This window comes from Impatiens glandulifera, chromosome 2, assembly GCF_907164915.1.
Source record: "Impatiens glandulifera chromosome 2, dImpGla2.1, whole genome shotgun sequence".
NCBI lineage: Eukaryota > Viridiplantae > Streptophyta > Magnoliopsida > Ericales > Balsaminaceae > Impatiens > Impatiens glandulifera.
Window position 1 is genome coordinate 37,039,450 of NC_061863.1, and position 19,634 is coordinate 37,059,083.

The following is a 19,634-nucleotide window of genomic DNA, read 5'->3' on the forward strand; positions in this document are numbered from 1 at the left end:
TGAGGACTTGTAGTGTTCAATCTTGTATTCATCTAGTACTTTGAGTATTTCTCCTCGGAAGTGTCCACCATTGTCTGTGATCAAGGCTTGAGGAACTCTGTAGCGTGCAATGATATTGTTGCGTATGAACTTGGCAATATGTGATGACTTGAGCACCTTGTATGATTGTTCTTTGACCCACTTTGTGAAATAGTCGATAGCTACAAGGATGAATTCATGTCCGTTTGTAGCGTGAGGATAGATTTTTCCGATGATATTATTTCCCATGTCGAGAATGGCCATGGTGAGGTCATGTTGTACTATAAAGATGTTGGGGTGTGTTTCAAGTTCGCGTAAACTTGACATTGATGATACTTCTTAACATATTCTACACATTCGTGTTCCATGTTCTGCTAGTAATAGCCAAAGCGAAGGATCTTCTTGGCGAGTGCTGATCCGTTCATGTTTGGGCCACATGTTCCTACGTGTACTTCCTCCATGATCTTTCATGCTTGAGGTTGGTCGATGCATAGCATGTTCTGACCATCTAAAGAGCATCGATATAGCTTTCCTGCGAGTAACACGTAGTTGGTTGTGTATTGGCATAAAGCTCTCCTCTCATTCTTTTAGAACTTTGAAGGATATTCTCCATGCTCAACGTACTTCTATAGAGGTTCGAACCAAGGTTTGGGCGCCACTTCGGTTTTGGAAATTGTCTTCTTCTCGAAGTCTCGTTTCTATTTCTAACGAATCTTTAAAGGCTAGATTTTGATTCCTTCTGGGATTTGTGTCATGGCTTCTAACATGGCCAAAGCATCTGCAAATTGATTCTGACTTCTCGGAGCATGCGTGAATGTCACATGTTCAAACTTAGTCATTAGAGTCAATAAGTGTTGATGGTAAGATTTGAGGTTCTCTCCTTTGACTTGCCATTCACCATTAGTTTGTGAAATGACTAAGTTTGAGTCTCCTACTACTTCTAGACATCTCGCTTCTTTTTCATGAGCAATCTTTAAGCTAGAGATGCATGCTTCATACTCTGCTTCATTGTTCATCACGGGATATTCGAGCTTGACTGAGATTGGGTTGTATGTTCCCACATGATCGATAAGTAGTATTCTGATGCCATAGCCTTTCTTGCCTGAAGCTCCATCGAATAGTAACTTCCAGGTTGTAGAGTTAATAGGCATCACTTCGTCGTCTGGGAATGTTAACTCCTCGTCGTCTTCAACTTTGATTGGTTGGTCTGCGAGGAAATCTGATACAACACTCCCCTTGATAGATTTTTGAACTATGTACACGATGTCGTACTCTGATATCATCATCATCATCCACGTAGTTAATCTCGGAGACAAAAGCATTTTCTGGAATAAATGATGAATTGGATCGAGTCTTGATACTAACTTGACTGTGTGGGCTTGCATATAATGCCTTAGTCTCTTGGTGACCCAAGCTAGGGCCCAACACACATTTTCTATGGGAAAATAATTAAGTTTGTATCCTATCATGCGCTTTCTTATGTAGTAGATTGCGACTTCTGTCTTTTCCTCGTTTTCTTGGGCTAGTAGACTTTCCATTGCGTTTTTGGTGACTATTAAGTATAGTATTAGCGGTACGCCTGGTCTTGTTGGTATCAGAATAGGAGGATTCTTGAGGTATCCCTTTATCTTCTCGAATGCGTTCTAACATGCGTCATCCCAGACAAATCTTTCATTTTTCCTTAAAAGTTTAAACAAAGGATCACATGTCATAGTCAACTTTTTTATGAATCGACTTATATACTGGATCTTTCCTAGAAAGCCTCGCACTTCTTTCTCGCTTCGTGGAGGTGGCAATGTCGTGATCGCTTCTATCTTGCTCGGATCAACCTCAATTTCTCTTTGTGTGATCAGGAAGCCTAGCATCTTTCCTGCTGTCACTCTGAATGTGCACTTCTTTGGGTTGAGCCTAAGTTGGAACTTCCTGATGCGTTGTAAGAATTTGTCAAGATTTTGGACGTTCCCTTCTCGATCTTTTGATTTCACAATCATATCATCGATATAGACTTCTACTTCCTTGTGGATCATATCTCGAAGAATAATTGTGGCAGCTCATTGATACATTGCTCCTGCGTTCTTCAGCCCGAAAGGCATGACTCGATAACAAAATGTTCCGACTTCTGTGATGGAGCCATCAGTACTTGGTTGTAGCCTGAGAATCCGTCCATGAATGATAGGAGTTGATGGCATGTTGCATGATCCACTAGCACGTCAATGTGTGATAGTGGAAAGCTTTCTTTAGGGCTTGCTTTGTTGACATCCCGATAGTCTACACACACTCGGATCTTTCCATATTTCTTCGCGAATGGGACTACATTAGCGATCCATTCTAGGTAATCTACCACTTTGAGGAATCATGCGTCGAGCTGTTTCTAAACTTCCTCTTTGATCTTGTCCACGATGTTTGCCTTCATTCTTCGGAGCTTCTATTTTACCAGTTTTGCGTCTTCGTAAAGTGGTATACGGTTTTGGATAATTTCTGGATCAATGCCTGACATATCTTTATAAGACCATGCAAAAACGTCTTTGTTTGCTTTTAAAAGTTTAGTTAAATTTTCTCGTTCTAAATCATTTAAACTTTTTCCAATTAAAACAATTTGAGGATCTTCATCTGTGTTAAGATTTATTTAAATTGTTTCTTCTGTAGTGGAAAAATTCTCCTCTTCTTTATCTAAATATTGCCTCATCTCATAGGTCATTTCTGATTTAAACATTTCGTCGGAAGGCATATAGTCAAAAGTTTCTTCTTCATTGTTAAAATCATTGTTCAAAGTGCCCACATACTTAGAATTATAAAAATAATATTTTGCATGTGAATGAAATTCAGAAATGGTAGATTTTATGTTCGAAATGTTTTTAGCGAATGCATGTTTCGTGAAGTACGAATCTTCCTCCTCGCTATCCGTGACATCTTCACTATCAAATTCTATGTGGATTAACTCTTTTGACCTGAATTGCTTAGAAGGTCTTGTGTATGCGTTGTCTTCAGAGTTATTCCTTAATCCTGGCTTGCTTTCACGGAAGAGTTCGTGCATTCCTTCTAGTACGTCATGTCAATCATTTAGTTCCCCCCGATCATGAATGAAAAGGGGTTTGATTGTCGCGTAAGTTTCAATTTATGTGGTGAGGTCTTCAAACTGTTGCCCCAATTGTATCAGTTTATCACGAAGATCGTTTAGCTTTAGATGACTGACTCATTGAACCTTCTTGGTGGGTTAGTCATTGTAAACGATGATGAATATGAGTATGACGTGTTCAAGAGAACAAACTTAGTTCGAACCCCTTTAACAAATAAAACAAGCAATGCATTGCTCGTATGCACATAATTCCTAACACGCGATAGACGCTCAATTTACCCATTCACAATGTATAACATGTAGAAAATGATGAGTAAAATAAGAATGAGTTATTTTATTAAAATCCTAAGTGTTATGGATAAAATCACAAACTCAAGTCATAAAATAAAATAAGAAAAGAAAGCAAGCACCCCTCATCCTTTCGTTAAAATGTCGTTCATCTATCTTCATAAAGAGATTTACATTTCAAGCATAAAGATATCTAGACTAAGTTTTTTAATTTTCAAGTCTTTTCGTATTTCTTGATCATCTTTGCGCCTCATGCGTCTCTCTTGATCGTCTTTGTGTCTCACGCGTATTTCTTGATTATATCTTATGCTTAGAAGCTGAGTAGTAAAGACACAAAGAAAGAAAACTAGTTAAATTAGATTCTTCTTTTCGCTTTTCTAGATCTCCTCGATTTTACTCCTTCAAAATTATTAGGCTTAGCTTCAAAATTTCGAAATTGTTCACATGTTTCATGGAATTTTAAAACTTTGAATGGATAAACTGAGCGTCTAGAAATATCTATATGCATACATGTATTTATCATATATAGTACTCAAGTAAAGGGCTTTGTGACGTGGCTTTGTTGCTCCACAGGACGAGACGAGGCAACAACTTAGTAGAATTGGCTTTTTGTATTTTTTTCTAAATTTGGAAATGGATTAAGAGATTGTTGTTCCACTAACAAGGATACTATCCCAATACGAATCTCTCGATGTAAGGGGAGATCTCAATTGGACATCCCCTCACCTCTATTTCAAAATCCCTCATTTTCAATAGTAGGGGATATTTGAAAAGAAGAGAGGGTTAATCCGAGTTTTTTCCTAGTGTTTTTCTCAACTCTCAAATCACACAAAAGTCTTCAAGGCAAGGGTTTAGGGTGTCATTCCCATTGACTACCCTTAGAACATAAAATATAGATGTCTGAGCTTCATCCAACGATGTATATCTACACACCTTCACATTGGAGCTCCAAGTATCATGCAAATAATCAAGTAATGTGAACATGGAGTATGAATTAAAGCGTAAGAAAGTTTAAATACTTCGCCAAAATTACTTTGGAGTCAAACGTCGAATGTCCCCAGTAGAGTCGCCAAAAAACGGTGATCGATTTTTTAAAAAACATTTTTTTTATCAACTAGTTTGAAAATTTTGGGACTCTCTTTAAAAAAATTTATTTTAAAAACGTGAGGGGAATTAATTTTAATGTTTGAAAAAATTATGTTTTAAAAAATGAGGCTTTATAGACAACTCCATATCTTACATTCCCGTCGAATCTGGAAGAGATTGAGGGTTTTTTAATGGAAAGTATGTCATAGGCCTACTCTAACTTTTTTTAAATATTAATTAATCATCATGACTAGATAGTCGCCACCTAATTTCAAAAATTATGAAATTAAAAGATGTAAGTTCGGCGTTTGGTTACGTGTGGGAAAGGGTTTTTTAGACGCTATGTCCCACAACGCCCTTAAGGTCTATACTAATTAATTTTGGCCTTTTTTAAAATTTCTTACGCTTTACATTTAAGAATTTTTCCATTTTAAACATTTAGAGAGTTTAATTGCAAGATAAATGATAAAATGAAATAAAATGAAATGAATAAACAAAGACACAAGAAAACCTAAGAAAATAATCCACACATAAAGTTATTCTAAACAAAATCAACACTTAGCAATTTATTGATCAAAATTTTAATTAGTCTAAGTCTAGATTGATTTTTAAGAAATTTATTGAAGAGAATTATATAAAGGATCTAACTTTTTTTTTTAGTTTTATAAAAATTTGTAGTTCAAAAGAACTCATTAAAGAAAAATAATCCTAAGTCTAAGTTAGGGCTAAGTTCAATTTTATTTAAAAATTTGATTTAAAATATCATTCTAACCTAGGATCAAACAAGCCACAAACTTTAACTAAAAAAAATTTAAAAAATAAAAGTAAACAAAAATAAACCTAAATCTAAATTGCATAAAAAATAACTATAAAATAATATATAAAAAATAAAAAATAAATGAGAAATGCAGAGAGCATCGCCTGCGAAGCATCAGTATCCTGGTTCAGCAGCAGCTGCAGCAGAGCAAGCGTTGCCTGTGAAGCGTCAGTAGGTTGGTTCAGCTGCAGTTGCAGCAGAGGGAGCGTCGTCTGGAAAGCGTCGGTATCCTGGTTCAGCAACAATTGCAGAAGAGCAAGCGTCGTCTAGAAAGCGTCGGGTTTTCACATAATCCTAGCTAACAAACTATTTGGTGATCCAAATGGATCCCAAATTGCATAAAAAATTCTAGAAAGTATTACATCCTAGTTCTAATATCATGCAAATGATTAATTAAACCAAAACAATTTTTTTTATATGTTCTCTTTTCCTCTCTTTTAAACCTAATTAGATTATTAATCATATACAAGTAAATCCTATATCTAATGTTATACAAAAAAATAAATTAAAACAATTTTTTTTTTTTTACTTTTTGAGTCTTTTAAATGGTGAATTTAAGTGCCGATTTTGGTTTTTTTTTTAAAAATTTAAGTCAACGACTTTTTATTTACATAGAATTTTCTTTTTTTTAGTTGTGTTAATATATATATATACTTTTTTTTCATTGATCTAGGTTACATATAAACAAAAATAAGAAAGTCCGACACACCTATCAAAATAATAAACTTAAAAAAGGAAAAGCTGCATGGGACGGTATACAAAGATGAAAATAAGATTATAATTTTAAAAATATATATATATATATGCAAAGGGCTTACAATGGGGCTGCTCCTTTTCTTTTGGAAACAAAATCGAAATTTTTAAAGCAAAACTTGTGACACAACCCAAGAATGGTGGGTGTTTTCTTAGGGAGCCTAGGGGCACAAGAATGTTAAAAAGAGAGAGAAGGTAGAAGACGGTGAAGGTTAAGGTGAAGGTCCTTTTGTTAGGGTGTTAAGAGGGGATATTTATAGGGAATTCACAAGGGAAACCCTAGGGCCCAAAGGCCCACTTAACACCCTTGACGTTGTAAATATTTTTTTATTTTAAAATATTTTAAATGGAGCAATCTCCACTTGACATGTCATTAAATGTCAATTGATATCCATTGGGATTTAAGCTTTAATAAATAAATGATGTAATCGTTGGTCATTTTAATTTTTAATTAAAAAATGATCAAGCCTTCATGCTCACGGTTGAATCCTTCTTTCTTTGTAACTTCTTCCTTTTTTTTCTTGGCAACTTCTTCCTTCATTTTTTTTCTTCTTTGACCTAGAGTGCTTCTCACGATTGTGTAGACACCGTTATCATTTTATTTTTGCATCGTTATCCCCTTTACACACCCCTTCATCCTACAAAAAAAAATACTTTGTTAAAAAAATAAATAAGTAATTTTTATTTTTAATTATTCCTATTTTTAAGGAACAATTCTAATTAATAAATAAAATGCTAACTAACTTATTAAAAAAATCAAATCGCAAAACTAATCTAACAAACTAATCTAATTAAAAGAAAACAAAATATACCTAAAGAAATTTTATAAAAACGTTAATATATATTTTGTAAAAATATATATATATTTTTTTATTTTTTTAGAAATACCCAAGGTAATTAATTAAATAAAACCTTTAATATTCTAAGTATAATAACTTCCTTAAGTGTTGTAACATAAATAAATAACTACCTTAACTTTATTAAGAATCCAAAATCAATTATTTAAAAAAACTCAATTGTTCTAAAAATAATCGTCTTTAAAACAAATCTTGCAATGAGCCCGTGAATGAATTCGAGAAATTTGTATAGGCTCGGATTTATTAAAAGCATAAACTATAAAATTGGGGAATGAAAAATGAGTGTCTACAGAGTCGACCTGTGAGTTCCTCAATGTATAGGATTTTCAGATTGACGAGTGAATCAATCGCCATCGTCATTTTCTTGTATGAACACGGAACACTACGAATGAATTTGAGCACTACTTTGTACTCAAAAACTAGATCGCGCATCACCTCGAGCTTGTTGACGATCGCCGCAATTTGAATAAAGCCTCCTCCCCATCGTCGTCTTTAAACGCAAAGTTTTCAAACTCCGCCCGCCATATTTGCGCTTTGGCTTCTCGGACATGTTCAACTCAGACCCGCGTAATTTTCAGTGTGTCCCATGCTTCCTTGGCCGTCTTTTTCCTTCCAAGAGTTTGGATCAACTCTGGTGGCACTGCCCTGTGAAGTAACAACATAGCCCGTCGATCTTCACAAACACCTCCCGGACATCCCATAAGCCTTTCTCTTGTAGATGTACCTTCATTAGGATCGTCCAATCCACGTAGTTAGTACACGTGAGAGGCGTGAAGTGCATCACCCCTTCGTTCTCCCAGCGTTTGTTAATCACCTCTATTCTTTTTTCTACCATCACTGAAACAGATCGGACACTGTATAACTCTGATACCACTTGTTGTTGTAGAAAAGAAAAGTATTGTAAAAACAGAAAATCTTTTAATTATATTTTATTAAGTTATATGCATAACCTCTTTATACTTACAATATTGAATCGAAAAGTAAATAAATAACGGAATAAAATATAATTTAATAAAATAAAATAAAATATGGAATATTCTTAGAATATGCCCAAAATATGTTTTAGCATATCTTATAAAATAAATCTTTAGGTTGATATTATTTAAGGCCTGATTTATTGGGCTTAACGAGATTATCCAACATTATTCGTATCAGAAGACTGCTACATATTGTTGGCAGTTAGTTTGGTAGATAAATTTAGTTAAATAGGCATAACAATATGTTACCATTAATTAGACATTATCTTATGTTGTAAAAAAAAAAATCCTTCTTCAAAAAATATTAATGGGTTGGTGATTGAGGAAGTTAGCACAAGCAACGATCCCCATTGTGTGAACATGCCCATAATACCCCCCAAGTCCAATCTCGAGTACGGTTGAAACTGCAGTTCCATCTGTGCCGCCAATTAAACAAGTTGTCATAGAGGATGGACCTAATCGCTATTATTCAATTGATATCTGCCTTATTGTTATCTTCACCTACAATAGAGGATGTGTCATCTAAAACAGAGAAAAATATATATATATACATATGTTCATCTTTTGTCATATTTTTGGATGCCCCAATTGAGGGTGCTTGCAATCTATGTGGTCATATGGTTTAATGCATGTCATGTTTAAACTAGATTAAATCAAAGAATTGGGACCACCTTATTAATTAATATATAATTAGGAATCAAAATATTGAAGAAATTATTAAAAAAATAACACTGTGACGTCATCCCAACAAGAAATTATTGGAAATTTTCTTTCGTAAGGCAGACGTTCACCTTCCACAAAAACACCATCTAGGTAGCAAATCTGGAGTAAAGGAATAGGAAACATGTTAGTAAATATTTGATATCTATAAATCATATACAAGAGAGGAATTACTTACCAATAAAAGGGTTATAGGTCCATCAAAATATGAATTTTTATCTTTACTTGCTTTTTCTTTCCAACTTCTTACACTTTCAACCAATCGTTGTAGTGTGAAGTGGCACCAGTTCAGCTCCTTTATGTTATCAACATCCATTAAGGATTTGAGAATTTTGAACCTGAAATAATTAAAATACATGTGTCAGTAATCACAAATACAATTAGTTATATAATAGGTTTGAATACATGTTTATCTGGCTCGTGAATTTTGAACTGGACATAAAAAACTTGAGACAACAAAGACAACGAAGTCGATTTTGAAATCGTTGTCTGCACTTGTGTTACTTAATATCTTGGGTATCATAGATAGTGTTTCAGGAGCTTTTGAGTCTTCCCCGGTCCATCTGGTCTTCCAATCCCTCAAGAAAGTAAAAAAAATTAGGGTCCTTAGTCTTGTCCCCCCCCCCAACAGACTCAACTACGTTCATTGCCCCTCTAGGGAGGTTCATCACGAGATGTACGAGATCTTCATCGATAAGGATCTCCTCACCGTTAGCCAATACCAGAGAACTCTTATCCAGGTCAAAAGATTGGATTACGTGTCTCGAAAAATGCACCGGGCACTTGGAGACACCCATTGTAAGAAGAGAACCAAACCCGATTTGCTTCACGGCTTCCCTTTGTTCTACGCTCAATTTAGGAATTAGTTGAGCGAGGCCATGAGGTGATGATCTTGTTAGAAATGTCAGTTTCCTTTTCTTGAGGGTTTTGGTTTTTTGGGGAGATGGTGGTAACTCTTCATCGAATGGTGTAATACACGGAGAAATATTAGTGGTTTCTGGGGGTGGTGCTGGTAACTCTTCATCGACTGGTGGAGTGGATGTAGGAATAACATTGGTTTTTTTGGGGGGGGGAAAGGTGGTGGTAAAATCTCATCAAAATGTGTAGTACCTGCAGCAATATCAGTAGCTTCGACAGCAACTGTGGAAACTGATTCAGCAGTCGATGACTTCGTATTCGTCTTCGTATTTCTCTTCCTCTTCCTTTCATATGTAACCAAGTTATTAAACATCGAAGTCATTATTTTTGGTGGGATAACATAAATCAGTATTCAACGAAATAAATGGAATAAACATGTGTAAAATTAGTAGAAAATATATAAATATAATAAGATTAACCTATCTCTCTGGTTTATTGCGGGGATTGACGTTGGATGCAGGATTGGGGCAGTTTCGTTTTCGTTTATGCTCTTACAAACTTGCAAGACGACCTCTCGGGAGTCGATGGTATCCACTTCCATGTTGTTGCCTTGGTTCTCTGACATCTTCAGAAGAAATCCTTGTAGAATAGAAGAAATCTCTAGGGTTTCAACATTGAATATTTGGATGATCACCGGGAGATAGAGAGAGAAGAATATGAACAGTTGCTTATGAAAATGAAAATGATGGAGAGTGGGATTGTAGCGGGAAATTGAAATTATAAAAACAAGTAATTGAAGCGAAGAAATATTCGTTCTATATCGTATCCTCGTAAAAAATTTCATAAATTATTTTAAAAATAAAAATAATTATTTGAAGCGAAGATTTATTCGCGGCATGTAAATTCCCTCATTAAGTGTATTTACATGACAGGCAAGCGGTCTTCTCATGGGAGGAGGGGGTTTTACATGAACGTCAGGCTAAAAATAAATGAAACGAAGAAATATTCGCTTTCAATCGTCTCCTCACAAAAAAAAATTAAGAGTGAAGTAATTAAAGCGAATATTTGTTCGTTTCCTGCATGTCATTTTTAATTAATTGAATTAATATTTAATAAACGGAAATATAAAATTAATCAAAAAAAATGAGATTAAAGTAATTGAAGCGAAGATTTGTTCGGTTGCTGCATGTGATTTTTAATAAATTGAATTAATATTTAAAGAATGAAAATCTAAAATGCATGTTAATTTTGGTCTTTACATACACGGGTAAGTGTATTTCCATGACAGGCAAGCGGTTTTCTCATGGGAGGGAAGCGGGTTTTACATGAACATCAGGCTAAAAATATATGAGACGAAGAAATATTCGCTTTCAATCGTCTCCTCGTAAAAAAAAATTAGAGTGAAGTAATTAATGCGAATATTTGGTCATTTCCAGCATGTCATTTTTAATTAATTGAATTAATATTTAATAAACGGATATAAAAAAAATTGTGAAGTAATTGAAGCGAAGATTTGTTCGGTTGCTGCATGTGATTTTTAATAAAATTGAATTAATATTTAAAGAATGAAAATATAAAATTAATGTCAATTTTGGTCTTTACATACACGGGTAAGTGTATTTACATGATAGACAAGCGGTCTTCTCATGGGTGGGTTGGGGGGTTTACATGAGGTTTTTATTAAAATTAATTGAAGCGAATAAGTCTTCGCTCCTAAGCTTTTCCCCCAAAATAAAATTAAATAAAAAAAACAAAAAAAATTAGAGTGAAGTAATTGAAGCGAAGATTTGTTCGGTTGCTGCATGTGATTTATAATAAAATTGAATTAATATTTAATAAACGGAAATATGAAATCCCTGTAATTTTGGTCTTTACATAGACGGGTAAGTGAATTTACATGAAAAATAAGTGGTCTTCTCATGGGTGGGTATGGGGGGTTTACATGAGGGTCAGGGCTCTTGGGCGTGGAAATCTTCGCTCCCATCGCTTCTCACCCTTCCCTCTGACATGGTGCCCGGAGCGAAGATATCTTATCCGGGTTTCATATGAATATTATATTATTTACTGGCGTTAACAGGCCCTTCCATTAACGGCGTCTGGTGTGAACCCGAAATGAAACCCGGATTCCGGATTCTCTCTACCTCCCTCTCCTACCCAGATTAATTTATTAATATAATAATAATGCTGCAATTTGATTGGTCCGCAACAGGGGAACACGGCATCGGTAGAAGAAGATCTGGATTGCATTTTTTAGCCTCCAAGTATCATTTCTACCCCAGATTTTTTTATTCCAGTTTCGTTCTAAGTTACGTTTGATTTGACTTTCTTAGTCTCTTACTTTTTTCTTCTTTCATTTCAACTGGTAATCAAACAACAATGATAAGTTAATAATTTACTTTTCTTGATCTCTTTCTCTTCTACAAATTTTGAATATTTTGTTCTACAGTCCATATTCAAATAAAACAATAATTTAAAAAATTGAACAGTCCAACTAAAAGAAACTTCTTTTTCTTTCTTTCTTTTTTATTATTTTGAAATAAATATTTTAAAAATATAATATTACATATGAAAGTGACACAAAATTTCTAACTCATCATTACCTACGTGCATATAATTATTAACAACCATGATAATATTGACTATAATTTTCTTATAACTGATTCTTTTTTTCATTGGACTACTCATAAGATTTTGATAAGGACATTTCAAGGCGGGGCTCAGGGACACTGACTTTCCTAATTCTTAGGATACTTCAACTAATTTCTGTGGTGGGTTTAATTTGCTTCAATTTCATTTTATGTATTAATTAACTAACTATCAATTAATATGTGTAGTATTTGTGATTAGAGGTGAGCATAACCCAATCCACAATTCTAAACTCAAAATATTAATTTGGGTTGGGTTGGGTTGAGTATGGGTTGAGTTAGGATTATCTAAATTACTCAAATTAAATAAATTTATTTTAATTCTTTCTTAACAATTCAATATAAACTAATCATCTTCACCCTAATATATTTTCTTGATTTTTAACATTTTTATATGTTTTTGACACGTGTAATACATTTTTGACATGTTTAACACGTTTTCACACGTTTTGGCACGTTTAACATATTTTAAACATGTTTAACACCTTTCTGAGATATTTTACAAGTTTAACACGTTTAGACATGTTTAATACGTTTAACACGTTTTGGCACGTTTAACATATTTTTGACATAATTAATACGTTTTGGCACGTTTAACACAATTTGACATGTTTAACACGTTTTTGACAAGTTTAACACGTTTTTGGCACGTTTAACAAGTTTTGGCATGTTTAATGTGTTTTGACACGTTTAACACGTTTTTGACATATATAACATATTTTTGGCACGTTTAACCTATTTTTTACATGTTTAATACATTTAACATGTTTTAGCACTTTAACATGTTTTTTACATGTTTAACACGTTTATGGCATGTTTAATATGTTTTGGTATATTTAACACGTTTTTGACATGTTTAATACGCTTTTAACATATATAACACGTTTATGACACGTTTAACACGTTTTTGACATTTTAATACGTTTAACATGTTTTTTAAATCAACTACATTATTATTATTACTTAAACTCGGTCACTTGTGTCAATTTGTGGGGAATGACTTCGATATTACTAGGAACATCTGTCAGAGGGCAGCAATTTTAGAATTTTATGGCCGACATGACAAACTTCTTATCATAGTCCTATTGGGATTCTCGGGGTCGATCACGTCTAGGGGTGAGCATAATTTGGGTTTACCTAAACCCAACCCTAACCAAAACCCAAAATATTAATTTGGGTTGGGTTGAGTAAGAGTTGGGTTTAATTTGGGTTGGATTAGGGTTACCTAAATTACCCAAATTATATAAATTTAATTTAATTTTCTATTATTAGTCCAATATACATTAATCATCTTCCAATTTCAAGTCGAACACGTTTTTGACATGTTTAATACGTTTTTGTATATTTAACACGTTTTTGAAAAATTTAATACAATTTTAACATATTTAACATGTTTAACACGTTTTTGACATTTTAATACGTTTAACATGTTTTAGCACGTTTAATATGTTTTTATATGTTTAACACATTTTTGGCATGTTTAATACATTTTAGCACGTTTAACATTTTTTGAAAAGTTAACAAATTTTTGCACGTTCAACACTGTTTGACACATTTAACGTGTTTTCGCACGTTTAACACATTTTGACACATTTAACATGTTTTTGACATGTTTAACAATTAATGATGAAATACTTATTTCCCTTTATTACTTTTAAAGAACCTAATTTTTATGATAATTTCTTTAACGATTAATATTATCACTTTCAAAATAATTTTCTAAATGCGACAAATGTGCCAAAACGCGTTAAATGTGCCAAAAATGTGTTAATCGTGCCAAAAACGTGTTAAACATACAAAAAAAACTTGTTAAACTTGTAAAAAACGTGTTAAATGTGTCAAAACGTATTAAACATGTCAACAATATGTAAACATGTCAAAAATATGTAAACATGTCGAAAACATGTTAAACGTGTCAAAACGTGTTAAACGTATTGAACGTGTCAAAAACGTGTTAAACGTGCCAAAAACGTGTTAAATATGTCAAAAAATATGTTAAACATGCCAAAATGTGTTAAACGTGCCAAAATGTATTAAACTTGCCAAAATGCGTTAAATGTGCAAAAATGTGTTAATCGTGCCAAAAACGTGTTAAACATGCAAAAAAAACTTGTTCAACTTGTCAAAAACGTGTTAAATGTGCAAAATGTATTAAACATGTCAAAAATATGTAAACATGTCAAAAACATGTTAAACGTACCAAAACGTGTTAAACGTATTAACCGTGCCAAAAACGTGTTAAATGTGCCAAAACGTGTTAAACATGACCAAAAACATGTTAAATGTGCCAAAACGTGTTGACGTGCCAAAACGTATAAAAATGTGTTGAACGTGTGAAAAAAGTTAAAGGTGTTAAATTGACCACTCAAAACAACGGAGTTATTATTGTAGGCAACAATAGATCCTATATTCTGTCATACTACGGAGTTTTAACGGACATAACCCAAGTACAATACTTTTCTCATAGACGGGTTGTCCTCTTCAAGTGTAAGTGGTTTGATATGGCTTCGAAAGTATAAATGTCAACCTTATTTTAAAACCCAAAGCCAAGAACCTTATATTTTAGCGAATCAAGAAAAACAAGTATTTTATGCCCCTAATATGACATCACAACCCGGTTGGAAGATTGTGACAAAAATAAATCCACGTTTTATAAATATCTAGTTAAGATTAAGATTAAATTAATGTTTTACTTTAAACTTCTCCTCCTATTTATTCCATACTAATAAATATATATGATCTTACTATCTTTTTTAACAAGTACCATTCCAAGATAACTCACCAAGACATTCAGGGGCTGATTTCACAAGTAGACAACCTTACAACCTGAGGGGGGTCTTTAGGGAGCCAGGGAACCTTCAGGGGACCGGGTGTTGCTTTCAGGGTACCGAGTGTGCAATTTGGTCACAATATCTTTTTCCCTACCAAATCACTATCCATGGAAGGATGACGCTAGGGATTTCATTAAGAGTACATATACGGGAGCTGAGCAAGAATAAGAGGATTAGGAGACTAGGCATGAGCAGGAGCAGCATGAGGATCAAGATGACCAGTCTACTCCGGACACTGCTAGTAGAAGTAAATTTTTTATAAATATTTTTTGTTTATATTGATTTTGACCTAATAATATTAATTTTCCACTTTTATAGGTTCTTCCTCTACGCTGAGACAAGGTCGCTTTAAGAATATCAAGCTTGCGAGAAGGCCCCAGGGATCAAGGGTGCACTTAAGCTTCAGAGATGTGGATGGGAGGCCATATGGTGATGTTATGCGTATGTGGCTTAAGCATGTGGGGTCGATAGTGCGGGACTCACACTCATCTCGCATCACCAGCTAAAGTGGAGGGCTTTGGTTACCGATAAACTGGATTCACTATGGCATGCTATGATGGTGAAAAGTTGAACCTGCATTTAATTAACATTTAAATCAAGTTTTATAACATTTGTTGGTTATTATTTTTCATCATCTATTCGAGAGTACAAATATCCCTTTAGATACATTTAGAGAGACCGAGATGGCGCTCGCTAAGAAAATATAGGATAAATGACGCTCCGATTTGAATCGGGATTACGTCCGAATTTATAACGGAGATGAGGCACATGTACTTGCACGTCCCCCACTAGTCTATGATCCGGTATATTGGTAGTTCCCCTATAGATACCACTACTTTACCGAAAAATTCAAGATACGTACAATTTCATAATAGAAATATGTACCGACAACACTAGTTGTAACTTCTTTTTTTATTTTAAATGCAGAAAAAGAGCTCTATCAATATTGGAAACCAAAAAGTAAGTGAGGTTTCTGTACTATACAGACAGTAAACAATTTTTACGAGTAGAAGAAGAATTGGTATATACATTATTCAATTAAACCTACTATAAATAATGTAAATAATTTAATAATGAACAATTTTTGAAATATGAGGCTGAACTCGGACGTCCATCAACTATTATAGTGAGTTTTAGAAGGACTCAAACAACGAGACCCACCAAAGACAATCCAACCCCAACGCTATACCAAATGTCACAAGAGAAGAACGTAAGTTAATAAATAAGCTTCAATGAAAATTTAATAGAACTATATATATAACTTATACAATGAAACCTTAAAATGTGCAGATGGAGATGGAGTAAGTGATTAATAACACACTCTCTATCTCCGACTTCGATGTGACCGAGAGAGTGTTCGGGCCCTAACGGCACGGGACGGTGATGGGTATGGGGTCAGGCGTTCATGCAACACGCAAACAGTTGCTACGAGAGGTGAATGAGTAGCTTCAAGAGCGAGTCGATGAACTCACCAATAATCAGGTGATAATGCAAGTAGAATTAGAAGAATCTAAACAAGTTATTGCATATATATTTGCACAGTTTTAAAATCAACCACCACACCCGAGTTAGAACGTTTTAGTAGATATTTTTTTCATGCATTAATTACATTTTGGATTCTTTTATCATGTTTGGAGTAGTATATTTTGGATTAATTTATCGTGTTTGGAGTAAGTACATTTTTGATTAGTTTATCATGTTAATAATACGGATTGTTTGAGAATTTTGGAATATGTAATGAATTTTTTTTCTTATGGATCGTATTGTATTTCTTTTGGTTTGGCTTATAATAAGTTAAGGTTATGTAAAAAATAAATAGACCATTAAATTTTTATTTAGGGGAATACCAAAATATTTAAACAAATCTTTCGGTTAAGCATATACCGAAAGATTTCATGAAATCTTTCGGCATTCCCTTAGTTACACTTTGCCGAAAGATTTGCTGAAATCTTTCGAAAAATCAAAATCTTTCGGTATAGACTTTGTTGAAAGATTTCAATAGATCTTTTGGTGCAGGCTTTGCCGAAAGATTTCAACAAATCTTTCGATATTACCCTAAATAAAGATTAAATAGCCTATCCGACTTTTACATATCCAAACTTTATCTGCCAAATTAGAAGAAATACAATTTATGCTAAAATGTCATTAAATAATTTATGCCGATAAATCTACTCATATCTATCGGAAAAAGCTTTGCCGAAAAATATGTATAAACCTGTCGATAAAACATATCTTGACAGTTTATGTATCTGTCGGCTAAAGCTCTAATACCTTTACCAATAGATGTCGACAATTTGAGCACTTGTCGGTAAAGGTGTATTACTGAAAGATTTTGGGCATTTATCGACATAATAAACTTTCGATAAAAACTTCATTCTTACTAGTGGCAGTATTAAAATCAATGTCCTTATTACTAAGTACATCATGATATTTGTAATATAAGCTTTGCCTTCAGATTTTAAGAGTTGTATATTAGCAATTTTTCTAAATCTAAAGTTAGAGAAAATATGATATATCTCGTTAATCTAACTAGACAAGTGAGGATAGTAACTGAAACGGATCGGACAAGACACAATATTAACATGGTATGACATAACACTAGATTCTTCGTTTTAAGTTCAAGCAACGATTCTCACACCATTATAGTTAATTTAAAACCTACATCCTCATATTTATATTTTTTTTTTCACAATTTTCAAAAAACATTTTTTTAATTTAGTATTTTGTCTAGCCTTATTTTAAATTCTGAGAAATAAATCAGGAACAATTGACTAACACTTTATAAGAATGTAATTGGATTGATTTTTAATTACTTGTAATAAAAAATAAATAAATCACCAAACATAATTGAAAATGCATAGGAATTATTTCTATTTGTAATATTACTTTTAAGAAATAATTTAGAATCAAATGTTATTAGCTTACCCAATATAATGACACTAGTAATATGTTATTATTTTTTCCTTGAGAATTTAATGTATATTTTGACAAAGATATAAAATTCTAATAGTTTTTTTTATATCTTAATGTTAAGACTTAACATTGAAGGTTTGATATAGATGAAAAAATATTTTAAAAAAGAGAAAGTTAACATTGACGTGTATGTGTATTTTGCAAATATAGTTGAGATATAAAATTAAAATTGGACAAGAGAGAAAACTTTGTTTGAGAATTTAAATAAACGAAGACTCTACCATTTATTAATTACTTTTTAATTTTTTAATTATTTATAATTTTAAGTTAATACATTAAATAATAAATATATGATAATAATTTTAATTTTAATAATATAATAATATATATTTATTAATTCTACCAACCTCTCCCACTTTCTTTCTCATATTCTTACTCAAACTACCCACATTTACATTAATATTATGAAATTATCACGTCTCTCTTAATAATTGATCACATATTTAATTGTTTATTATCATATTTTAAAAAAAATCTTAAATCACTTCAAAATTTTACAGGTTAATAAGAAATTTTATCTAACAAAAAAAATTAATTTATAAATAAAATAATTAAATTAATTTTATTAATTAAATAAAAAATTAATTTATAAAATTAATGTTAATTCAAAAAAATATGAATAGTTGTAAAAAAAATATTTTAACCTAAAAAATTAGGTTAATTATATTAAATAAAAACTTAATATTATATCAATTCTAATATTTTTTTTCTAAAGTAAAAATTGATTAATATTTGTATATGAAATCATTTTAAAAAATCCTAATTAACTCTAAAATTTTAAAAGTTAATATAATATTTTATAAAAAAAAACTTTATTTTATCATAAATAATTTTCATTAATTTTCATTATTTATAATAATAAATATCATATACCTAATTAAATAATTATGTATAAATTCTTATCTAATATTTTAAAAATTATAAAATTTCACATTTATAATATTTAACTAACTTAATATATATATATATATATATATTAAATAAATTAATAACTTTGTAATAAAAAAAATTAACTAATTTTATTTGGATAATTATTTGTATGTTTTAAAACACACTTTAAATAATTGACATTCAAATTATTATTTATGAAATTATATGTTAAAATTTATATTTACACATTTTACATATTAAATAAATTTAACTTATTAAATTAATTTAAATTTTATAAATTAAAATAAATTAATAATCATATTTTATAATTTTTATTAACAATATAATTTAATATATATAAATAAATAATTAATTAATTAACATTAGTGTGTCAAGACACGAGTGTGTTGACTCGATAACACCATTTAGTCGGAATAACACGAAACACATATTTAAACACGAGTTAGCACGACACAAATAAACTCGTAGACACAAATAACATGACACAAAAGAGTCTGTGAATCATAATATTTTGAGTGGGTCAAAATACGATACGACATGAATAAGACTAAGACACGACACAACACGACACGATTAAGAGTCTAACATGATTACCCGAGTCGAATACGAACATTTATGCACGATGTTAGGCCCAGCCCGGAGGGGTAGGCAGCCTAGGCACCGGCCTAGGGCATAGGACCAAAGAGGGGCCCATATTTTTTATATATGCTAGGTATTAGTAAGGATTTTTAGTTTCTTATTCTTTAATTTTTGTATTATGTTAGATTTTTTGGCCCATGGCTCTATAGCCCAAATAGAGAAACTAACTAACACTATCAGAACAAAAAATTGAAAACCTTATTGT

At 32.2% G+C, this 19,634-nt stretch overlaps 1 protein-coding gene across 1 annotated transcript; it reads right to left on the bottom strand.

Annotated features, from left to right (window-relative positions):
- Positions 1–740: 740 nt before the first annotated feature.
- Positions 741–1,556, bottom strand: LOC124924619. The gene has a single exon (XM_047464632.1). It carries the CDS (start codon positions 1,554–1,556, stop codon positions 741–743), a length of 816 nt encoding a protein of 271 aa, XP_047320588.1.
- Between the last annotated feature and the right edge of the window lie 18,078 nt (positions 1,557–19,634).

Excerpts from the sequence above, each read along its gene's own strand:
- LOC124924619 (XM_047464632.1), bottom strand. The coding sequence starts at position 1,556 with ATGGAAAGTCTACTAGCCCAAGAAAACGAGGAAAAGACAGAAGTCGCA.